General features: G+C 43.3%; 1 protein-coding gene across 1 annotated transcript in view; it reads right to left on the minus strand.

Moving 5' to 3' along the window:
* Window positions 1-26185, minus strand: part of LOC146860919 (mucin-5B-like) — a 223886-nt gene that overhangs the window by 16570 nt on the left and 181131 nt on the right. The window contains exons 22-25 of the mRNA XM_085646187.1: window positions 10154-10333; window positions 7720-7959; window positions 3739-3895; window positions 749-877 (exon numbers count right to left, since the gene is read on the minus strand). Coding sequence (XP_085502313.1) covers window positions 749-877; window positions 3739-3895; window positions 7720-7959; window positions 10154-10333 — 706 coding nt within the window. The remainder of the gene's footprint in view (window positions 1-748; window positions 878-3738; window positions 3896-7719; window positions 7960-10153; window positions 10334-26185) is intronic.

Consider the following 26185-nt stretch of genomic DNA (forward strand, 5'->3'; position numbering starts at 1 on the left):
AATTATAAATATGCGTGACATATATGCAATGCATTGTCCTCTTCACATAAGTAAACCCCAAATTGCTTAGGTTTGTGCTAAATAAATATGACTGTACGCATATATTCATCCATCGAGTCCACACCCATTCATCAATTCCATCTCCCTCTCCAAGAATCTCGTCTTGAAGATTGAAAGATCACTCCCATTCCCATAGGCACCTACACCCCTTTCTGCACAGTCAAGGGCAGAGTAGACATTATAATTAGAAGCAATACGCAGGCCGAGCAGACAGTTCTGCAACAGTTATGATATGGACTACAAATGGAGAAGGAACTAATGGCACGGCGGGGTATGATGGCATGATGGATAGCCAGCACTTGCGCCCAATAATCACATCATGCACCTGAGATGTCACACATTTGAAATACCTGTCCAACCATTTGGGCTTTAACATGTCCATCCTATTATCCTGCTGTGTTTGTCCATCCGTCTGTCAAGCACTCCAAAGTGGCATAAAGAAGACATGTAGCACTTTAAAAACACTTCATAAAAAGTGGGTAGATTTCTCCCCTTCTTGCTGTTACCCTGCTTTGCCTTCCCTAGTTTTTCCAGAGCACCCCTCCCCCGTCGCTTAGCAAGTACTAGACATGCGGCTCTCAGGAAATATCTCACTATCAGTCAGTAGCTCACGACTAATGGCGGTGCCACGTGGTCGAGTCGGTGGACATCCTATGTAGCATCTGCACTTTCCAACGCTTTCTCTTACCTTCCATTGCTGGCAATACATACAAGCACTCCCCAGTGGGGTTCCGACAGGTCTTCAAGCAGGGGGCGCCGCAGGCCTGGTAGTGCCAGTCGCAACCATCATGTTTGTTATAATAATCACAGAACAAGGCTGGGGAGAAGGAAAAGATCAAAAACAGAATTAGAATCCAATTTTAAATAACACCTATAGAAATAGCCCATCTTAGGGAATGCCGTATTGCTCTCTATATGTCACTGGCACAGTACAAAAATGCATTTTCATTAAGAAGACTCAATCACAAAATGTGTTTATCATTACATCATCCAGAGTTTCATTGATTGCTCCTGTTAAAGCCAACATTCTACCTTTAGTTGTCTTTGATGCCCAGGAACAGAAATATGAGCAGGCGGCCAATTACTTACGAGGCTCACGATCTGTGTGTGTCAGTGCACACCTTTATCTGGGGCATTCACTGCAGATCAGTCCCATGCGCGCATTTACAGAAGATGCTCTTTCCTCAATGCAGACTCTCCTGAAGTGAAGGTCAGAAGGATGGCTCCTGACCATAGCCATGCTTTTCACGGCAAGCCAAGCCAGCCTAGCTTTGGTGGGGCAGAGAGGCTGGTAGGACTTAGGCACTCCACAGTTATTCTTTCCAAATGGAGTCATCATGAGGACTGCAGTCGGTGATTTATTAACCCTATGCCACTTTCCCTGGACCACACAGTCTCTTCACCTCTGCGTCCATATCGAAGATTTGCAAGGGCAAGGGGACTTTCTCAGTTGCATGAGGCCATATCCTCCGTTCAAATAAAGGAACTCATTTGTAACACTGCGCCCGCTTGAAATGAGAACACTGTAATTGGTATTAGAGAATAGACTGCACACGTGTTCGCAAGCCTTCGGAAATGTGGAAGTGTGCTTATGGTGCAACATGGGGCCGCAAACTCCGACTGAGCTCAATGCCCACTTCTGTATCTCAAATCTGGCCAAAGGTCCCACTGGATTTGTTCCACAAGTCGGGTTGTTGTGAATATACAAATACGATTTGCATGATGCATTCGACCGCTCAAACTACCCAATAGAAAATTTTTCCTGTCTTCTCCAAGCTTCCACTTCATTCATTTTCTAATAAATCTATATATCTGAAGCCAGTGTCTCTTTACTAATATGCACATGCATATGTTTCTTGTTGCCTAAAGCCTTTACTTTACAAAGACTACAGAGCCCACATTGGAAAAAGGACTAGGGTAATGAGTGAGGGTAGGGTTACTCTTTAAAATTACCTTACCTGCCTGGAAGTCCGAACGTTTTAATCCTGGCACCTACCAGAACGATTGAAAACAGGAAAAGTTGGGAAGTCCCGGGGCTCTAGTTACCTCTACTTCCTCTTAGGGTTAACATGTTTCATCCACTTATATTCCCAACTATTCGTGGCTTTTGTCAGGACTGATTATACTTCCACAATCCACACCTATTCCATAATGCTGACGTAACTGGTGAATTTACCACATGTATGTCAAGCACACGTAAACCACCTACTTAGTGTCTGTAAATGGGTGTATATTAAGGCACTTAACAGTGCTCCATAGGTACATGGAGGAGAGGCGTGCATGTTGTCACACAGACTCCAAGGTCTCTGCCAGCTCGCCTAAAATACCACAGTCCGTCCATTCACATTTAATGCTTTTTATGATATGGAAAGATTCTATGCATTCTGTGGAAATATTGCTGCACGAGGCATGAGCATAGCATGCTAGAATCCCCCTGGCATGGTGTATTCAAAGATAAATACCTGTGGGTGCTGAAGTCTTTAAAGATGTAGAGTGTACTTCTCACTACAGTTGGAAATGCGCACATGTAACATTTGTGTTTCAATTTTAGGGATAGGTAATTTTCAATATCTCAAAAAGTAATGTCACGTCAAAGTTTAGGAAAAGAAGCAATAATGCATCACAAACATCACAAAAGCAATAATTCTGTCATCACTAGTCATCATTTCAATTCCCTGGATTGGATGAAAGGCGTCATGGATTGTGCCAGGTTTCAGAAGACTTGCCGGTTGTGTGGCAAGTTCTATTGATCCCCTGAACAGTTTGTTGAGAGACTTAGCGAGCTGCCTTGGCCAACCGATTTAAAATCTGTTGAGTGATACAGAGTCCTTAGCAGTGTGTAATCACTGTCATTAATGACACAGACGAATACTGAATTGAGTTAAAATTGCAAGTGTAAAACGCTTACTACGTCTGACGAGGTGTTGAAGAACATAATAGCAAGTAGCAGGCTCTTCATTCAACCCAATAATCCATTTTACTGACAAAAACGAAAAAGCTTTAATCTTTCATCCCATATGATGAAGTTAAATGGAATATTGGGTTGAATGAGGAGTACCCAAGATCATTATTGAAAAATAAACACACTGATGGAAATCTGATTGATGAATTTGGATTTACTTGTATGAACTATATACAATTCCCCTTGTCATAGGGAGAAAAGGCAGCGCTAAAGGGGACGGACCCCAATGGGGTAACGCTGCTTCTTACTGTTATTTCTCAAACTCTAGGATCAGAGAGTGAAACCCTTGTGCACGCTACAAATTGAGCAAGTCTCATAACAAATTGAAAATTTTGAAAAAGGACTGCGTGATCCTATACTTTTGTGATAAAATGAATTTGTAAAATAATTGTTGACAAATGCTGGCAAATGCTGACACATGCTCAAATGCTGTTATCATATGGTGAGCTTTATTGCCTCAGTGAAAAGGTTCAAAGGTGGAAGAGACAGGACTATATTTCAGTGTCTTTGGATGGGGTTTTTCAGAACTTTTGACACACTCATGAGTTTTGATAATGTAAGCAGGAGCAAGACACAACTACTCACAGAAGACGCTATGAGAGAGGGGCCCTTAAGCGTTGTGCTTGTGTTCCTGCTTTTGGTTTCCTTCCTCCTGCTTCCCTTGTATTGCCTGGTGTTGCACATTTTGTTTTGCAAGATAGATGTGTGGTACTCACGGCATATTTCAGGGCTTCTCCAGTAGACACAAATTCCATTGTCGCTGCATTTCTGGGCGTAGGCAGCTACCGCAGTGCAGAAGCATTCACAGTCTCCACCAGTGTCGCAGGCACAGGCATCACCCACACATATATCATAGAATGGCACTGGATCGACCTGTTCCAGGATGAGAAAAGCACTTATTCGCCCACACTCATGTTTTTACTTATACAATATTTATTCACAATACGAAATGTAACCCATTGGTTTCTTGGCCAATGCAACACAAAGAAAAACACTCCACACGCACACACGCACACACACACTCACATATTTAAATATAAATATATATGTGTGTGTGTGTGTGTGTGTGCGTGTGTGTGTGTGAATGTGTTTGTATATGTAGATATATATAATAGATATATATTTATAATACTATTTGGCATTAATCAGCAGTTGAGTTATCTTGGTAGTGGACTGGTAGGTTCACATTGGCAAACCTTTGGCTAGCTCTCTCTTAAGCTTGTTCCAGCTTTTATAAGCTAAATGACAAGAAGACATGAATTACTGTGACTTCTGTTTCCCAATCTTCGCTTGCTATGTCTGATTCTGTTGTTTCAGACGTGTGACTGGTTAAAGATTAGAAACGCACTCTTTTCGTTAGTTTTTAGGGTAAATATTATGTGGTTAATGCACATTGCATTACTTTAATAATATGTAGAGACAAATTGCTGAATTCTGAGTCTTGTGGAGTTGTATCTCTGCAGCAGATAAAAAGTCACGCAATTCCAAGTTTTAACCGGGTGCGGAAACACACAGTATGAAACCTAAAACATTTCAGCACACATTTTTGGCCTGAAAAACTGGAGGAAAATGGAATGAAATTGGAAACGGTATGTGATAATGTCCCTGATAACTCTAGGTACAACGTGTTATTCCCCATTCTTGGAACACTAAATCATAATGCCCGATAACTGGGTCAGCGATACCTGCCAGAAATAGTACCTACAGCAGGGTTTCTCCTCCATTTATTCACAAATTCAGATTAGACCCAAAGTACCCAATCACCCAGTGGGGAACCGGTAAACACTACGGGGCTTATTGACAAGCCCCTTGTGTCACTGGGACGTCACTTTTCAATATTAAACATGATGCACCTGTGGCACAAGTGGCTTGTAAATAAGCCCCTATGAATCTAGTTAGTCCTTTTACTTTACTAAACTCTGAGCGAGAGACTGCTGTGAAAGTTGTATCAAAAGCCCTTCCTCCAGGACCGAGGCCTAGTATATCATATTTATTTATCTTCTCTCTCTCTCTCTCTCTCTCTCTCTTTACCACTATGATTTTCTGAATTGTCTCAAGTTTTACTCTTACTCGACATCTTAACCCCCAATACTTCAAGTTGGAGCAATGCATCTAAGTAAAATCTCCATGCAGTCCCTGAATAAAGTGGGCATGAGGAAATGCCTGGGCAGAATCGAGCTATCTCTAGCATGTATAGCGCATGCATAGCATATTTGTCACATGAGTTCTGTCTCTGTAAACTGCCATACTGTGATAGCGTTATGGTAAGCTGAGAATATGGTTATAGTTGCTTCCTAAGGTTTTTATCTCAAGGGACCCTACATTATAGCTTGTAGCCCACTGCCCATATCCTGCTGCAATTGGCTGCATCTGTAACGACCTCAAACCAGAGTGAAAGGCTTAAGCCACAGGGTAGAGCCTATAAGGAGGGAGATGGTCTTTAACTATTGGTAAAGCCTGAGGCAGAAGGACTAGAATGCTATTCTATTCACTGAGGACAGAATAGTCTACATTAAAAAAGGAGAAACAGAAGGCAAACATTGGAGTGGTGACTCAATTCCACAAAAGTTGGTCATTCATGAACAGCCTTAAACAGCAAGATAGTATGTCTTCCGAGCTACCATTCAGTTGCCAAGTAATATAGACAGACCACTAAAGGTCATCGCACCCACTGCAGACTCACTGACAAACTGTGCATGATGGTGAACAACCTTTACAACGCAACTATTACAACGCACTACACTTACAACAAAATTTTTACAACGCAACATCCACTACAACGCATTCCATTACATCGCATGACACTACAACGCATGTTTAAAAACTACCTTTACAACGCATTCCATTACATCGCATACTACCTTTACAACGCATACCATTACAACGCAATCCAACACTTACCCTACTGTTGCACCCCCTGGAGTTAGAATAGTAATTTTTACCCCTATACTATCCAATACTTACCTTAAATGCAATTTAATATTATGCGTTGTAATGGTATGCGTTGTAAAGGTAGTATGCGATGTAATGGAATGCGTTGTAAAGGTAGTTTTTAAACATGCGTTGTAGTGTCATGCTATGTAATGGAATGTGTTTTAGTGGATGTTGCGTTGTAAATAATGCGTTGTAAGTGCATGCATTGTAAAAGTGTGCGTTGTAACAACATACATCCGTGCATGATAACCCTTCTGCGATGCTGATACAGTCCATGACGCCCCTTCTTCAAGGACAGGATGAGGTTCAACCCATCACTGACCTGTCTCTCCTGTGAAATGTGAAAACTACTTATTGAAATACATTTCAATATGTAGTAGACCTATGCATGTCTGGCATTGGTGAAATATTTGTAGGTGGATGAAAGTAAGACATGTTAGCGTATATTTAAAAGAACACAACCAACAAAATATGGGTCTGATGTGCAAAGGTCTTTTTCGGTCACAAAGGCTGTGGTTCACGAAATCAGATGGGTTGCAATTGCAAAATACCTTTTTTGCAATGGGCAAAATCGCTTTTACGAGCCAGCAAAGTCTTCCACTCATTAAAAGGGTTTTGCGGCTCTCTGCAATGTGCACATAGGATAGGCGTGAAAGGGTAACCTGCTTCCTATTTACGAATTGCAATGCCATTTAGCAATGATTTATAACCACAATTGCAGATGACCGCCATTGATCAGTCATGGGCCCCCGACCTGGGGTGGTAATGGATTTACTAAGTGGAGGCTGCCCACTTAGATAGCATCCTCTGGAAATTGTGCGGGGCAGACTGGGGTGGGGCAGACCGAGGTCGAGTGCATGCTCCCCCGTTATCTTTCTAGCATGTAAAGGGACAGGAGCTGTCTTTGAAAACAAGGATTGAGATGGTGGAGGAGGTGTCCTTCGTAGGCCTCGATCCCTGCGTTTGCAGCCATTCATAGAGGTGGCAACATGTAACTGGCCTCATTAATATCCAGGAGACAGAAGGTTTTCCGACCCTCCATGAATATACTTTTTGCAGCTACATTGCAAAATGCTGGGCAGGTCACAAAACATTACTTCTTAATTTGTACCCAGTCTTAGCACCCTGCCCAATGGCACGCAGGCTCCTATAGTCTTCGGGGAATACTTTAAAGACTGGAGAGCTGATTTATTTTTATCTGCGAAGTGCTAACATTGTATTCCTTTTTTAGGCAGGATGTTTACTATTACAGCATTTGTCAGACAATGTAAACGAAAGGAATTAATTGCACGGACATCATTTCCAAACACGAAGCATACAGCCACCCCAAAATGCATCTGTAAAGTGGTACATCCACAAGTAAGAAGATGATTTTCTCGAAAGTTTTGCATTTTGTCATTTTCAAGCACATTTGCGTTTAATATCTGTTTTGCTGAAATGTGACTACCATTGTAGTTTTGGAAGATAATCATTACTTGCAAATGTTTTTTAAATATAGTTACGATTGTAAACACAAAACAGGAACAGTACAAATTGTACCAAAATGCAAAGTGAGCTATGTGGCGCAAATCAAAAAGCAGGTTACATTTTCGTGATTAGATTAATCTCTCTGGCTCCGTTTAACCACGTAAGTCCTGGACTGGAATTAAGGTAGTCCCCCTTCTTTGACACAGACCTTCACTTGAGAGGTGCACCTTACTAAAGTGGCTAATTAAACCCTGAAAGAGCGCTGACGTTCTAGGGGTGGCGGCCCGGTTAAGTACCTGGCGGTGGCAGTCGGCAAACGTGACACTCAAGATGATGTTGCATTGCTTCTGGGCCCAGAATCTCCTGGGTGCATTGTCCGCACAGGGCACTGGAGGGGGGCCCACATCCCCGCAGGAGGGTGAGAACTTCCAGCTGTTGCCAAATTCGGCCACGTTTTCAACCACGGAGTGGCTTCGGGTGGTGAAGTCATTCAAACTGTTTCCATCGAAGTTCCCACAAAGGCCGCAAACCACACCCTATGGGGTGAAGGATTCAAAGTTAGAATTGTAAGAGGCATGACATTCACATCTGCTGTGCATGAGTACATTGCCCTCATACATTTATAAAGACATGAGGGGGTATTCAATACCCCAGGAATGCATAGATGTACATTTTCCATTTTTAATTTCTGGGGCTAACAGTACAGCGTATAGAGGTTTTTGGGTAAAACATTCAACAAACAATATGTACATTATAGGCTTCTTCTTTGGAGTTTCCCAAGGAATGTCTGGAGTATCATTTTTCTAAAACTCATGATGAAGGACCCTCCCATCTAGTGCCGTAATCTATATTCTATGTCTGAGTATAGTGTATGGTTTTGACTTCGGTCATTTCGAATAAATTGCTCTCAATCCCAAATGTCTGAAGTAATCACTCCAAATATGATGTAGAACTTGGGCCTGATTTAGAGTTTGACAGGTGGAGGTAAGTTCTTCGATGCAGCGGAGTACTTCACTCCCACCATATGGAGGGTCCTTCTTTCACCAAATTTGAATTGTCCACCAGCCCGGGGCACAACTCCAAACATGGGCAAGAACAGCCAACGCAGAGGTTCCTGAAATATTGAAAGCGTGGCACATGACACCATCAAACTTTTAACATGTCTTTGTTTTTTCAAAAATCAAAGTGTGAAAAAGCAAAAACTATGACGCCACACCCTGGGAGTTTTCTCACGTTGTGTGGGGGTCATTTACATGTTTTAGTGTCCCTTACTGCCACGTTTTGCATGACATTAAAGAAGAGTAAAAACTGGCCATTTGACTGCACAATCAATCAATCAATCAATCAATCAATCAGTCAAATCTATATCAGGTAGGCATTCGAATGGCTAAAATGTCCAACAGTCCTTACCCCATCAGGTCGTTGCAAAGTATGTCATGCTATGTCAGCGTGAGACAGAGAAGTCTCTGATGTTGACATGCTTAAAGTCTGCCCACCTGTAAATCAGGTGAGCGGACCTTCAGTTTGTCGGAGAGGGTACTTGCAGTTGGAACGGAGTGTCCTCTCCATCAAACTCTAAATCCGCCTCTTTGTCACAAGCACAAGGACTGTGTTCACTACCCTCTCATCATCGGTGTTTGATACTATTTCAGACAACGCTACAACATCTTTGATTTCTCATTATTCAATTGCCTATTCAAGTTTAATAAAAGGTTTAGCAATACTACTCAGTCTGATAGTACCTGCACCATAGATGTTAATTGTGAGTCACTAACTCCATTCAGTATCTCACTGAACCCCATATATCACCACTAACACACTACATCACTGCAAGTCACGGCTGCGGACATCATTTGTGTCTTATTCTACTTCTTCACCTGCAAAATTGAAAGGGACTTGATGTATCTTGGAGGACTTGGCTTCATCCTCCACTTCTAAGACACTGGTGAGCCCATCTCTTGGACTTCGTGAAACTCTGTTTCCATATTGCCATGCAAATTTTGGGAATAATCAATGAGAAAGTGTACAAGCAAAAATCATTCAGACCCATGTCCCAAATAGCCAATTTTCAAAAACAAAATTTTTGTTCCATTGTCAAAATTGGTACAATTTGGCACATATTTTCTTCTTAACTGACCAGGGTTTACCTTTTGACAGTGGTGTAATTTTAAATAATTGTTCATCCTTGAGGATCCCTGCCCTCAAAATTGACAGCCTAGAGTGGAAGCCTAACTTTCTGGCAATCTCAAGGAACATGCCTTCATTGTCAGTGAAGTTCTTTTCATTAGACTTTTAGTCGTTCCTCTCTTTGTGAGCCCTACAAAGCAGACCACACGACTTTCTTCTGGTCATTATAACGTGGACACATCAATTTATCAGTACATAGACATAACATGGATGCTCCCTTTGTAGTCTGTTAGCAGGCCTACAGTTCCATACTGTTTACTGATAGTTTTAATCACAAAAAGCTACCTTACATTCTGTATGATTGCAAGTCAATCCCCCATTCCCATTGTGTGGCTATAACTAAGTGTATCTTGATTACTCAGTGTGCTGTGAATCAATTCATCAATATCTCTTTGGTATTAGCTCTTTGAGACTGTTTGTAAGCAGTTCTATGGCTCCACCCCTGTTGTATCACCCTTGCCTGTTTAGCTAAGGCTGATCTGAATAAGGAGCTGTAGGCCTTCCACTCCTGAATTATAACAACCCCGGGTCTACAAGACTCACCGTGAACGCTGTAGTGAGTTTGACAAAGATGGTAGTCTTCTTGTCCCACAAGAGGATCATTCCATTGCTTCCTTCCACCACCAGGTATATGCCCATGTAGCGGATCTTGTAGGGGATGCGCTTTCCTAAAGCCGTGTCCACCACTGTGAACTGCGCATCGCTAAATGTGAACTTGTAGCTCTAATCCAAAAGGAAAAGTGAGAGGTTATTTATAATGTAACCAGCACTGACTACCAGATGAAAGGTTCGACTACGAACTACAAAACAAACGAGAATCGGGCATTGACATATTTTAGCTCAATTCTCTTAGAAGGCCATGTTCCATGGCAGTACCTACTACACTTACACAAAGAAAATGTAAAGCACAGTAGGCATTAATGAAAGCGTCGACACCACAGCGGATACAGCTCAGACTTCTGTAGAGAAAATGCTATATGAAACTGTTGCATGGTGTAAGGACACATAAACATACATTTTCTTATGAATATAGGGTTTTTAGAGCCCTTTATAACACCGGAACGAATCATTGTAAATACTATAGTGTGATCCTACGGAATGTAGTAGCTGATGATAAATGCTGTCTGAAATAAGAACATTAAGTACAGCATGTTTTCCTGTTTAGTATCTCATTTGCTCTCTAGCTGTGGTAAGAGAGTTTGAACTAGTTTCAGTACAGAAATCAGCACACACACTGATGATAATTAATGTAGGTTTGCAACAAAAAAGATTAATCACATAAACCTTTCACCATGATATATATCCTTTAGCACTGGAAAAAGTGCTGAAATTGCGAACCTTGAACACATGGATGAGAACGCAAATATTACCAAAATGAAGTGCAATAGTGTTAGTTTTATACTTTTTGATCATTCTGATACATGTAGCTGTGTATATAACTACGACTAAGAAATTAAAATAACAGGTTTATAATGTTTTGGCATTTAATATAACCTTTGCGCTAGAAGGAGCTTTTTAACTTTGAACCACATAGACTACTTTCAAATATAGTTAGCAACATTACACAAATCAATACAGTTATTAAATGACAACAGCACGCAGTCTCATGTTTGGCATTCTATTGATTTAGTTTTTACTCATTGTTTGATTTGTGACCCATGTACCAAAGGTTTGAGCATAGAAATAATATGAGCATTGGAAAAATAAAATGTAACATATATTTTCTATCTTTTGATTGCACAGTTGTTTTAATACTGGTAATTAACCCATTGAAAGCATTGCTTTGCTTAAATTTCCCAAGTGGCCAGTCAACCAGCATTGACCAGCCACCCTCACTGCATTTGGCCTTCAGCCAAGACCAGCACTGGATGGTTGAGAAGTTCAGGCGCTCTTTACGACCTATTGTGAGTAGCCAAATAAGTGTAGAAACCTTCAATGTTTTTTAAAAATTATTTTAAAATTAATATTGTCATTTATTTCTTAATATTATTTTTCCATGTTTTTTAGGGTTTGTAAGCCTTATGGATTTGCAAACCCTTGAAGACCCATGGGCCTTCCGCATCATTACAGGTGCACAACCCTGGACCCGGGTCTGAGAAACTGATAGGCATGGGCAATCAGGGTCCAAACCTGCACTGAGTTTCATTTTTTTAATTAAGCAAATGGAGGGTCCAGGGAATGTACTACCTGTTACATTTTGGCTGTCCTCAATTTGTTTTTGACAGAAAACAAGGACCAAGTGCCATATCCTGTGATGGCAATTGTAATGGAAAATTTTATGTTGCAGCCAGCCAATCAGAGCCTTTGTGACCCTGGGCCTATAATTGGGACCAGAGACCGGAAATTAATGACAGTAGCAAAAAGCTTCATCATTCAGTCGGGGCATTTCAAATTTAAATTTGCAGGCAGTCCACAAATATGTGTTCAAGAATTGTACATGGATTAGCGTAATTTTTAATTTCTCAAAAAGTACTAGAGGAAAATACTCTAAATAAAGCAAAAGCATTTTTCTAAGTAGCGCTCTGGTTTCATGATAAATTTGGAATAATTCTGTTTAATTTTGTTGTTGTTGAGAAGACAGCAAACATTGATATGAGAGTTAAAATTGTAAACACTGCGGGCCATATTAGCAAGGAACAGCGATAACATTATCGCGCTTTAGCGGCCAGAACCTGGGCTTCTATGGGAATTCACAAGGGCATATTATCAAGCCCATTATCGACGCTTTAGCGGCAGTTTCCTGCCACTAAAGCGGCGATAATGTTATCGCCGTTTCTTGATAATATGGCCCAGCTTTGTTAATCCTCTGTTTTAATTGCCATGCACACTTTTATGGAATTGCATGAAACACAACTGTCAAGATTAAGCTCCAAGCTAGCCATGGTAGATGTTTTGCAAATCACTTAAACAGCACTAATGCTATCAGCATGTTAACGATTTATTGACTTTCCCTTTATCTTTGCCCTCCTTTGTGAGATCTTCCGAAAATCTGAGATTCTTGCAGTGGCAGAACTTGCTAACAGGCACATTTTATGCCGATTCATCAAACAGAACCAAAGTTATTAGCACAAAAAATGTGTAGCCTCCCTTTTAGCGTTGCCCCCACCTGAGGGATCAGCTTGAAAATGATTCTAGCTATGGTACATGTCTGCCAATTTCGTGTGTAGTCGTCAAATAAATCCACAGTTCTTAGCAAATAAACATTTTAACCACTTGGCTGCTAAGCCTTTTCTCAATAGAATGCCAAGGCAGTTCTTTGACATTCTGGACACATCTTGCTTAAGCCTTTCTAACTTTTTCCACAAAAGGCATCCAGTCCAACTTTGCGTTCTCTTTCCTACATCTTGGGGATTCCACAGCTATCCAAGGTTTGTGGATTTCTATGGAGATTACCAAGAAACTAGCCAAACTATAACAACATTTATTTAGTTTTTTTGACAATTGTGAAAAATGTGCTGTGCAAGTAGGCATGTTTTTCCTAAAATGGCAGCAATCTACTGACATCCCCATCTTCCCAGCTCTCAAGAACAAGCAGATCTGTAAAAGAAAACGCATTTCCTACCACAGTGTTTGTATTAGCCACTGGCTAACTGCCCTTTGAGTGAGTGTATTTTGCTCCTACACAAGGAGCACATCCACGAATAAGGAAGTTACCTTCAGTACCAGCGTTTTTGTTTTTACTTTATTGTACTTTACTGTTCCCTTTATGTTTAGAGCCTGATGTGAGCACAGAGCACATTCCAGCGTTATCTGTTCCCGTCTCTTAGTGTTGTTGTAAATTATTTTTAAAGAAGAGGTGGCCTTAGCTTATCTGATGCTGGTATTTCACAGAACATCAGATTGTGTCCATTTGAAACTACTCATTAGTAAGCAGGCAATGAAATGCATTTATAACTGCACCCCTGTATGGCTTGATGGTATGTATCTTAATTGAGGACTACAATCTTTAAGGGCATTTTCCAATCTTCAATTGACTCTCAGTAGCAGAACGACGGGGCAGAAGGGCAGTAATGAGGTGGCTTGGCAAAGCTGCATGTGGGTCCTAGTGCCAGAATATTTGTGGATACTTGTCACTTTCTGTTCCACGGTTGGCTGCTGAAGGCTGACTGCTCTCAAGCAAACCCACTGTGGGATATAGTTCACCCAGTTTTTGCTTCTGTGCAGCTTTTGCTCAGCCTTGCCATTAACTGTGGAGGGTCGAGTCTGGAGCAATGGGCAGGTCCCACCTCCAGCTAAGAGTCTGACAGAGTTCCTCCCTTACCCCTGAGTTCTCTCTGATTTCTTATGTTTTTCAGAGAGTGGGGCTGCACCCTCAGGTGGTAGACACACTCCTTCAACTTTTGGCCTACCATCTCAGGTGTGGCAACCTGAGACTGGCTTCTTACCCCTCTGTACCCTGAGACTGAACAGTTGCCTGGCATTTCAGAACTTTCAAGGGAAAACCAACGTCCACCTCATGAGTGACACCCTCTATCTGTGTCATACATGGATTTCTCTTGGGTAGGCCTCCTGTCCTCTTTCTCTGTCACAGGCACCTCCAAGTCATAAGTGACATCACCAGGGTTAATCTTAGGGTGCTGTTTTCATTAAGCAGGTATCCCCTAACCCACTGGTCCTTTCACTGTGTATTGCTTCCACCTCCCACCCCTTACTCTCCATGTGTGCCCCTGTACACTCTGTCTAAGGGCTATATAGTCTGGAGACAGTACCCCAAGAAATCTGTGGGGTTGGGCCACCCGGCGTAGACGTCCCATCTAGCTTGTCTCTCAATAGATGATGTTTATTGCCAAGGATGCAACCAATAGGCATCTGGAGACTGATAACGACTCTCCTTTGGGTTACTCCCCACCCCAATCCAGGAATACCTTGTCCAGACGGCAGAAAAATTCCTGCCATGTGCCTGGTTTGCTCTACATACCTGTCCTGGCAGAAACAGCTGTGGGGAAACAGCTTTTCCACCACCTTTGTCTGGCTGGCACAGTTAACTCTCAGAGAAATGACAGGGGCTCCAATCACAGTGATCTGGTGAAAGTGATGGCTCTCACGCTGAGGGATCACCACTTTACCGTCTGAGTCCACCTTATAACTAAGGAGCACTAGGGCATCTCCTCCTGGGGATAGCCTTCCTCCAAGGCCACATTGGCCACCTCTGTGGAATGACCATCTGGGAGTGGTTTCCTGGGACTGCTAGACCCCCATTCTTGTGCCCTGACTGGTCAAAGTCATTGAACTTGTGTGGGAAAAAGGCCTCTCTGCCCATCAGAATTCCTGCCCTTAATCTCAGAAGGGTTATGGGAATCCTCTACCTCCAAACTCTTTTGGTGTCTTTTGTGGTATGTCTTTGCCATGTCCTGGACCTCTCCCTCCTTCTACTGAGTGGGACCTGAACCACCCCTCTTGGGGGTCACTACAAGGTACCTTTTTGGACACTCTCGTACTGATCCAGAGGTCAGCCTCTTACCCAAGCTCTCTTGGGACAGGGAGCTTAGAATCATTTAGGTACTGGCACAATCCCTTAAAACAATTACTCAGTATGTCATTCTTTGTAATTAAATTATAAAGCCCATCATAATCATTTACTTTGCTGTCCTTCACCCAACCATCCTGTGCCCTAGTCGATGAATCCACAAGGTCTACTATTGAGTGGTGTGACTGCTTCTGGCTATCTACCTAAGTACTAGGGGTAGACAGGGCCGGACTAGGAATCGAAACAGGCCCTGGCAAACTGCTCGGCCGGACCACCCTTGGGCTAGGGGGGTGTAGCCGAGCTGTTTGCGAGGGCCGGTTTCGGACGATTTTGTTACAGGGGGCTGATAGTGCCAATCCCTGGTAACAAAAATGGCCCCCAGGGTCCCAAAACCGGCCCCACCCTAGGGGCCCACCGGGGAAATGCCTGGTGCACTCTACGGCCAGTCCGGACCTGGGGGTAGAGCAACCCTAACAAGGGCTTCTTTCATAGTGGCATATTTCATCCTGTCAACTTTCTCGAGGGCCAATATGGTGGTCCTCCTCGTAGTGGCCATGTGGTTCCATAGGCTAGCTCTCCAGTCCTCCTCTGGGACTCTACACATAGAGGAGGCCATCTCATAGGCCTCAAACAACTTGCTTATGTCATCCCTCATGCACAGTTAGGCATCAGGTCTTTGGGTATGCAGACTCTTTTACATCCTCTAGGTGCTTCACTGTCAATTGCATGATCTTCGCTGTACTCTGTGACCTTTCTGGCTCTTTCAGATCTAGCTCATTCTGGCACATCTCATGAGCCAACATTTTCTTTGCACCAGAGCCAGCATTCTATCCTTCATGGCACTGAATACTGCTGCATAGGTTTCCATTCCTCCATGGCCAACGTTTTCTCTTTTATGGTCAACTATTTCTTCGCCATGGCCACGGCAGCTTGGTGTAGCTTCAGGGCCCTCTCAGCTTGTATGTCCTCCAGCTCTGACTTAGTCAGGCTGCAGGTGGATGCCTGGCACTCTGCTCTGGATAAGGCAGAGAATTTGGCCCTTGTAGGCTAATCATCTCCTGGCGCTGGAGCCTCTACAAGTTCATCCTCCTTTTTGTCTTCCTCCATTTCTACTTCACCCCCTGCTCCATCATTCCCTTGCATCTCTGTGCAGGCCTGTAGCAGATGGACCTCACCTCATGTTCTGAGGGCTAAATGGAATTCCACATTCTTGGCTCCTTTTGCACACTTCAGACCTCTTTCCTTGCACAGCTTCATTAACTTTGCCAAGTTAAGGCTCTCAATATTGCTCAGATAGACATCGATTCAAAAGATTCACAGGTGCAAAACAGTCAGAGGGTAAGAATGAAGTTTAAGAGAAATAAAACAAATAGCAAATTGAAAATGAGACAATTTGAAAAATAAAAGTCAAATTTGATCTCAGATTATTAACAGATTTTTAATTTTATCTTTGACCACTACGTGGTTTGGCAAAAATACAAGTCCTGGATCCCAGGGCTGAAGAGCAGCATAAGAAATTGGGTTATTAGTTGAGCAGGGTAAGTACCCGCCTCAAGTAATATTCATATTCTTTTCAGGGTGACCCAAAAAAGTCACTAAATAAACCTGAGCTCAACCACCTTCGAGCTATGGCACAGAGCAGAAGGCAGGCTTAACTCAGAGGCAATGTGTAAAGTATTTATACAGTACTAAAACAGTAATAAAGTCATAATGGAAAATAATAAGTATTCAAAAACGATTTTGAAAAAAAAAGTACAGTTTAAGTTTAATAAACAAGATGGCACCAACATGATAAAACTCCAATACAGGAAACCGGCGAAATTAAATTTAAAAGTATTAAGAAGCATAAAGTGCCAACTGTAGTAAATGGTCATGGCAGAACAAGACCTAGGTGCAATTTAACTCTGACCGTGATGCAGCTCAGGTCAAATCCAGTAACCAGGTTTGCCCTGGTCAAAGATTTTACCTTATGACTTTAGCCCTCAAAGTCCCAGTCCACACCTGTAGTACACTTCTAAAACCTCCCAGGACATTTGGGAGGCACTTAGAAACTCACAATGTGACAGGCAGAGGAGGGTGCAGTCTAGATCAGATTCAGTTGCTACTGTTCAATTGGGCAGTTGCAGGAAAATGCCTCTCGCAGCTTGTTATGTTGCTGTAGCTTTAACAGGAGGTTAGTTTAATGACAATTTGAGGCCACTTCTTTGTCCTAAATACAAGAGGGAGAGCCAGGCAAGTCTTCTAGACTTTTCTCAGATATTAGACAGCCGGTTCAGTCCTCTTCTGATCTTCTAAAGGCCAGGGAGTGTTCTGAAGTGGGTACCTGGAGATGCCATATTTATGCCTAGCATATGCCTGAGGGTGGGAAGACCCCTGGGGATGCCCTAACCAATGGGGTGGGTTACTGAAGCTAACCCTACCCACTTTGAATATATTCAAGATGACCAAAGTCTTTGGCCACACTAAACTTGGGCTCTGAAGGAAGGGGTGTGTGTGGTGAGTGCATTATGGTAATCCTGGTGTTCTCCCAGTTTTAGGAAGTCCTTGTACCCTCAGCAAACTCAGAGACAGAAATCTCATAGGACAAAAACTGAGATTTCCGTGACCAGATAGCTGATGCATATAAATTATTTTGGCATTCTGTTTGCCTTCTTTGAAGTGCACCCCAATGTCATATAAAAAATGCAAACAGACTTATTAAGCAGGTCTTCACACTTCAGCGGGATCAAACACTGTGATGTCAACAAGAGGCCCACCGTGATGAAAAATGGTCTGGTTGTGCAGACAATAGAAAAATGCAGGTCTGGGTGTTTGCTACATCTGCTTGTGACAGGGTAGTCCTTTTTGAAGTTATTCAAGTCCTTGGATCCAGCCCACATGCCATTCTGACAAGGGCCCAAAACACTTCCTCACACCCAAGGCCTTTTGTGGCTGTCTTGGGAGCATGTTTGCATCCCATCCACGGCCACTGAAATGCTAATTCCTGTCTGGCAGAAGAGAGAACAAAATGCAAATTTAGCTTCCAGGGACTTCAGACAGGGCAAAGATAACTTTTGAAAAAAAAAGCCATCTTGCCAAAATATTGTTATAAATCCAACCAGTGAATTTGGTTGTGATTAAATATATAAAAGGCCCGAAAATTAAATCTGTACTGTTTCCCGAGCAGAAATAATAATATGAAATGTAAAATTGTATCCCAACACTTTCCAATGGATCAGCCAACACTGATACAGTAACAATAGCTTTTAGGGCCTTATCACTGTAAGGACATGTTTAACATTAATCTTTACATGTCCTACCTTTAAACACCATGCATACTGCCTTTATGAGCAATAAGGCTTTCTTAGGGTTGACTTTTAAATATTTAAAAAAGGGGTTTTAGGATTGTCAAAATAGGTTATTTTGATAGACTGAATTTCCAGTTGAAATCTGTACAGCCACGCAACTGGAGGAAGGCCTGCAGTAATGTTTGCACTGTCACTGCAGTGGGGAGCACAATGAGAGCTGCAGCCCACTAGTGATATTTAACTTTGAGCCACTGGGTACACTCTAGGTGAATATGGTACATTGCAATGCGATGTATTACATCGCTTGCTTTTACAACGCGGTCATTACAACAACTGCGTTGTCAGTACGCGATGCATTTACATCGCAAGTCATTACAACGACATGCACTAGGAATAGTATTATTTACTGTTCCTACTCCAGTTTGCGCAACAGTAGTTAAGGTGTTGGAATTCCTTTGCAATACCTCAGAGCCCCCTAGTGCAAGTCGTTGTAATGACTTGAGATGTAAATGCATTGCGTACTAACAAAACGGCCGTTGTAACAACAGCGCTGTAATGGTACAGCGATGTAATGACAGCATTGTAAACGTCTGTTTCCCACTGTAGGTACCATATACTAGGGACTTATAGGTACATTAAATATGCCAACCACGGGTAAATCAATTTTACCTTGTTGATAGGAGAAGTGCACACACAATACCACTGGTTAGCAGGGGTAAAAAGCACAACGTTTTACAGCTAGCAAAAATAGGATTCAGCAAAATGGTGAACGAATTTGGGGTGACCTGGGAGAAATGTCAAGTTTCCAACACTGCTCAATAGTTTTCAAGCACCATTGTGGTTGAAAGTCATGGATAGTAGGAGGAGGTGATGTTCCCTTCACACCCCCACAACCTTTAGATTTACAGTGGCTCTCAAAGTACTCTTTGTTCAGTGTGCATCTTGGTTTTGTTGTCATTGAGCTTGTGAGTTTGTGAATTGGAGGTTTTTTCACCTAGAAATCTTATTTGTACTACAAGCCCAAGATCACCTTGCTCCTTCTGTGGTTTGTGCTCTCAACAGTAAATGGGTGGACAAGACAACACCACAACGCTGTACAGGGACTCCAGGTCCCAGAGGTATCCAGGGGAGGGGAACAGAGCAACGTTTCTGGTACTATGTAGCACTGCAGATGACCTCGCTGCAGGGGACAAACCACAAAATCACAAAGCTGTGAAGGGACTCCAGGGCCCTGAATTCTCCAGAGATGGGGTTGGAGCAAAGTTTCTGGTGCTATTTGGCGCTGCCCTTGACCCCGCAGTGCAAGGCACCACAACGTCACAATGCTGTACATGGACTCCAGGTACCAGAGTTCTCCAGAGATGGGGTATGAGCAAAGGTTCTAGTGTTGTTTATCACTGCCCCTGACCCTTCTGAGCAGGATATCACAACGCTGTACAAGAACTCCAGGTGCCTTTGGACCTCTACAAGAATAACCTTGAGTTTTGGGCAGCCCCTTTGACTAAAACCATCAATGCAGTTTGCATATATGGTCTTCCCCAGTCTTGGTGATCAGGCGCTAATTGCCGGGGTTTAAATAGGGGAAGAGCCAGGACCCTCGATGCTACTGTCTGATTTTCCCACTAGAGTCAACTGTAAACATATTCGGGAGTGTTATTCTTGAAAGTTTTTTGCGTTGGACAGCAGAGTCCATGATCCTCTCTGAGATTCAGTCTGGTTTTAAAACATGTCTGTCACTATGAAGCAATGCCTCAATTTGCATTTGATGATGAGTAAATATAATGTTGCTAAACGCAGTCCAATATATCTGGCCTCTATGGATCTTTCCTGCTTTTTTTGATCGTGTCAACAGGTCAAAGCTGAGGGATGTTTGGCTTCAAATGGGAGTGGAGACTGATTTGGTGGACTTTCTGCAAGCTCTTCAATACAAACTCTCTGCTACTGTTCAGTTTGGTGGGATGGAGAGAGACGGCACAGATCCTTTTTCGCTTAATTGAGCAGTACACCAGGGTTGCATCCTTGCCCTTATCTTGTTTTTGCTTAATATCAACGTCCTTGAGGCTGCTATAGTTGGTAGAGTGCAGGACTTGCCAGTAGTTAAGAATAAATCCATTCCCATTTTAGTGTACGTGGGCAACGCTCTTATCTAGAACTCCTAATGGACTCCAGGCCAGGACACCACACTAACCAGTTGGTGATATAGACTGACCTAGGCTGACAGAAGAACAGTATTCTTTTGACAAGTCTGTGTAACCAACTGTTATGTAAGAAAGAACTTCTGATTGGTGGAACAGGACTGATACACAGGCGCGGCCGGCATAGGTAGGAGCAGTGCAGCAGCGCGACTTGGTTAGGAGGAGTCGACAGGGGACAGGATAGGCAAGATTAATTTAAATAATATAAAACCACTTACCTTGCACTCTCTGCATCGCCATCTCAGTGATGCGGCGAGCACAAGGCAAGTAGCTTTATTTTGTTATTTAATTTGACCTATTCCGTCGTCTGTCGACTTCCCCCGACCCGGCTCTGCCAGAACGCCCCACCTATCTTACCTGTGCCGGCCACGCCTGTTGATACATCAAAAGTGATTGAAATATTCAGGTTTGTACTTAATAACATATGTTTTAGAGCCCGTTATAGAGGTGATTGTGACGTTGCATTTTGGGAGAATAAAAACCACATTGAATTTGAAAAAGTATGTTCAGCTATACAGCAAACCACACCATGAAAGAAGCAAATAGTTTTTTTCCCCATTGAAGCATTTCTACGCAATGAAACATTGAGATAAGAAGTTGCCAACCAAAGTACAACATCATTCACAGAACAATGTTTAATAAAAGATCGTAAAAGTCTATAGCGTTTTCAAGACAGAGCAGCATGAACGAAGTTGCATGTTTGCACTTCAACTACCTTCAAATCCCCATATTTTTATTTCCCACATATGCTTTGACCAACCTTTATTTCTCCCAAATTTTCTTTTTAAACAATTTTATAAGGTTTTCAGTGGTATACAACTAATGGGCCATTATATGAACTGAAGCACATGGGTCAGCAAATGTGTAAGAATAAGTGAACAACATGAGGTGCAGGTGATGACAAGACATTTGGACAGTTCACAGGTTATAGCACAACCGGTGCAATATTGGGAAGAGGATGTAGCCTAACGGTTAGAGCGGTAGACTTCAAATCTGGGGAACCGAGTTTGAGTCTCGGCAACGAGGCTCAACATCCTGTGATTCTGGGCAAATCCCTTAAGCTCCCCGTGCCTAACAAAAATAAATTTGTCCTCATGTAATGCAACTGGTGCTCATGTAAAGCGCTCTGATACCTGATTTCGGGTCAAGTTCGTAATATATAAAACTTCGAGAAAAAGAAAAAAAACATTATGCAGCTGGGAATAAGGAATCTAGACATGCAATAAACACTTAGCCAAAATATAGTGAACAAACACAATGTTGCAGAAAGGCACAATATTTATAGGGAAACCACATCAGTTGTGAGCATGGGACAAAGTGGTGAGTGACTTAGCATATTTGGCAAGAGCATGGGGAGATAGAGCACCAAAGCCAAACATCAATGGTGCATCCGGGTACCCCGTAGTCTAGGATGTCAAGCCGAATAATGACATGTATAGCATGGAGATCCGGGAAGTGAGGCTCAAGGTGGAGCATAAATGAGCACTGATGAGCTGGACATGGGGGCGCCCAAGGGAGGCTCAGCTGTGGATTGCATATAACTTTTAGTAGATTAAGGGTATCTTTCGTGGTACCCAGCAGTTCAATAAACACTTCCAACAACTGGTGCTTGAGGAGGCCCCTGTCCTCCTCTCTGTGCAAGGGTTTACTCTTAGCCTCTGCCCACCTCATCTTTGCACACACCGCGTACTTGAGGGGGAAGGTTACTCACCCAGTTCAAGACTATGTACCACTTGGCAAGTCGGCGAGACAAGTCCAGAAATTTGGTTTCAACCCTGCAGGTTTTTGAGCATTGCAATAGAACCAGCAGGTTGCACTTGATGACCAATGCACCAGTGATTTCGAGCAAAAGCTGCACCACCTTTGAGGCCTGGAGTCCTGCCAGCCACCAAAACATTGAATGCCCCGCAGACCTCCTGGTCACATGTTGGCAATTACATATCATCAATAAAGTCTGATGGGGTTTTAGGCATGAGTATAAGGTGTAGAAAAATGTGAATGGGTCATAAAGGGGCTTGTAATAATTCTAGAAAGTGTTGTGTATTTCTCATTGCCAGTATCACCCACGGCTGAATATATGGCAATAGTGGAGGTAGGCGGTTTCTCCTGTTGTACGAGACAAGCCAGAAGTCTGCCAGACTTGTCAATCTCAGAATTGACGGTGTATGGGTGAAAGTCAGAGCAGTGCAATCTTTCAATAAGGAAGGCATACGTCTCGCCTGCGGTCATAAGGACTAGTTTAGAGGCACACCAGACAAGCAGGATGGCCTCAGCCGTCCCAGGGATGCCTTCAGTTCATCCAGTTCACTGTCCAGCAGCCCTAACATGGATTACCATTTTAAAAAATTCCCATTTAGCTAATAGGAAGGTTGTGGGTGTAGTGTACAAATGAAAATAGTCATTTATTTTCTACTGTATGGTGGACCTAAATGCCTCTTGCAAACTCAGCTGAAACTTACAGGTTCGGACCGGCAGTAGTGTCCTACCCGAGTCTGCCATCATAATAACAGGATTGTGGTCAGAAAAGCTTTTGCCCAGACCCTCAACATGAGACACAGACATTACAGCGTGTGTGAAAGGAGAAAACAATCCAGTCTAGTATGTAAGTAGTGATCAGGTAAGTAAAAGAAATATTCCCTTTTGTCTGGGTTACAAATTCTCCATTTATTCCCAAGAGACTAATGTGTTAGCCATTGCAATAGTGTTCTGGCAATGTTGTTCACAGAGGAGTGCAGAAGCGAGGTGTGGGTTCTGTCAAGGAAGGATCCAAAGTGCTGTTTAGGTCCCTCCAAGGACCCAGGGTATGCAGGCCCATCTACTTAACTCCTGGGACAGGTCAGAGAGGAAGGCCAACTTGTCCATATTGGGGGAATATAGGCAGCCCAAGAAGACAGCAGCACCAGTGAGCAATCCTTCTACCAAACTTGCCTGCCTTTGTTCACAGGTCTGAATGGGACACTCTGGTGCACCCAAATAACCACACCTCTCACAAAAGCTGAGTAGTTGGTTTAGAAACATGGCTCCTCATCCACTTCAATACCCTAGTCTCCTCAGGCTCAGTAAAATGGGTTTCCTTGGGAAACACGACACATGCACCTTTGTGCTTAATATAGAAATATAGATGTTATTCTGTTTCTAGAGGATGTGCATACCATGGACATTCCAGGACTTAAAGGAGAAGCAAATGAGCAGAGCCATTACGGGCAGAGTATTTTACTAACAGAGGTAGCGCCCTCAACAGAGCCGCCACATGAAAGTGAAAGCAACAGCCCTGCATCCACAAGTACATCCACAGGGCGGGCACCATTAACATGCTGGAAAGACCAGCTGGAACAAGTCCTGACAATAGCCATTTCTGCACAGAGTGTATGGGACTTGGGCCCTACCAGCCCTCAGAGATCCCCATTATCCAAATATTGTTGCTGAGGGAGCAGCCTTCAGAGTCCTTTGCTCTTCCCTCTAGGAATTTGATTCTATCTGCTAATTCCTCTAACTGTTTGCCTCTCATGTGTGCAAGGATGAAGGTCCTTCAATAGTGATTGTTTGAGATTCTTTCTGCAAGTTGGTGCTGGTCTTCACAGAGCAAGTGAAGGTCAATAGCCACAGAGACGACTTTAGTTTCCAAGGCAAGTTGTTAAGCCTCAATAGCATCCAGCATTTTGTAAAGTGAAGTCCCTAAGGAAAAAGGCTTGGAGAGGAGAGGCCAATCCCTTAGTTATGATATTTTTAGCTCAGTAGATCAGGATGTGTATCAGGGGCATGGGAGTCACTTTCTAGGCCCTTAGCTTCTCCATGTAGAGTATGGGCAATGTGAGCAGGTGGAGCGAGGACAACCTTAGAGTAGGAAGGAGAGGTGTACAGGCCAGGGTCACACCCAAACGTGGCACTCTAAGTAGATGGAGGGAGAGTGAACCAATGTTTTTTGAACAAGAAGCCAGACAACTGGCCCATTGAATTTCAGTGGCAAACAAGTATGGAGCGATTGTTCATCCCAGACCACCTACCACTGTTTGAGGTCCTAGCCCATAGGACAATTTCAGGAGAGTGACAGTGGGAGGCACGAGTAACTATGGTTGTCCAGCCGTTGTCCAAGGATCTTGTGTGAGTTAGCCAACAACAACTGAATTTGCTGCTCCACACTGAATACTGGGTAGAGCAAGGTTCTGTCAGTCAAAATGTGCTCTGCAGAATGTTCAAAAAGTCAGCCATGAGTGAGCCCTCACTGTGAGAGGTTCAGGCAGTGAAGAGGAATAGGAGCTAAGGAATGTCCACACCATACCGTAATAAGTAGTCCCAGGGAAATAAAGCCAAGCAAATCCATGTACAGTAGCCCTCGAGTGGGAAGAAGCTCCACAGCTGTGCAGACAATGTCACAATCAGAATGCATAACCATGAGCCTCAGACTCACCGGCCATGCTGCAGGGAACTGCCAGGACTGAAGAAAATGACAGGAGTCCAGCACCAACACAAGAGGGTGACTGACCTGGAGAAAAAGAACAATCTCAATGGCCCACAGCAGCCACCGGCCACATTCATTGCACACAACAGTTCCAATATAGGAGCCAGAAGTGTCAGGTGAAGAAGGTGAAGGCAGCCACAACATGCAGCGCTGGGGCTGCCCGGCAGGTCTAAAGCAGAGGCAGGGCAAAAAGCTGCAGGTAGGCTGCATTCAGTTGGCATGAAGTGATGACACTGCAGGGCAGGGCCGATCATTTCAGGAGAACCACCAATGTGCTGTCAGAGGTTGGTTCCAAGTCGGCCCCAGCAATCCACACCAGGGCCACAGTAGAGGAGCAGTTGCTGCGGCCATCATGGTGTCCCCAAGCGGCAGCCTCCCAATATGGGGGCCAGAAGCATCAGCTGTAGGGCCACAATACCGAAGCCGGCCAAGACCAAGAGAAGGAATAGACCAAGATACTGCCAGCAGGCTGAGTCCCACTAGCACAGAGCAAGGACCCCAGAGGCCAGAGGCGCTCCATGCAGGAATGCCTCCAAAGCACCATTACAGACAAATGCTGGGGGTTCCCTGAGGTCCGCATGAGGCTGAAGCAGGGGAGCAGCCAATTTCAGTCTAACGCACCTGGGGGAGTGAGAACCTACAAACTACCATATTAATACCCCTCATGGGGGAGCACAGTAGGCAGATTGGAACAAAAGTAGGGCACAGCAACCAGGCAGCAACAGGTGACCCTTGCAAACAACAACTGCAGCAGGATTGTTTGAGTGATGCAGCCCTGCAGAATAATGGATAGCAGGAGATTGGGTGGCCCAATCAGGAGCTCGAGTAGAGTGCGACCACATTCATGCATGGTAAGCTACTGCCTCTCCTTTATTTCTCCCACCTGCCCATAATATTTAAATTGCCTTTCATTCACTTTGTCCTACATCACTTTGTCCCATGTTCCTTATTCTAAACTTCACTGTAATGCTAGCCATTTCTTAAATGCTATTTGTGATTAATTACACACAATTCCATTAACAATAACCAGTAATTTACCATCAAAGTGTGTTTTTAAATAGTTAAACTAATGAATAACCTTGTTCTGAAACTAATACTAACCACAATTTTAAAATATGTGAACTATGTTTTAAAATGTGCTATTATTCAAATTAATACTAACTCTAA

This window comes from Triturus cristatus, chromosome 3_1 (assembly GCF_964204655.1).
Source record: "Triturus cristatus chromosome 3_1, aTriCri1.1, whole genome shotgun sequence".
NCBI classification, from domain to species: Eukaryota; Metazoa; Chordata; class Amphibia; order Caudata; family Salamandridae; genus Triturus; species Triturus cristatus.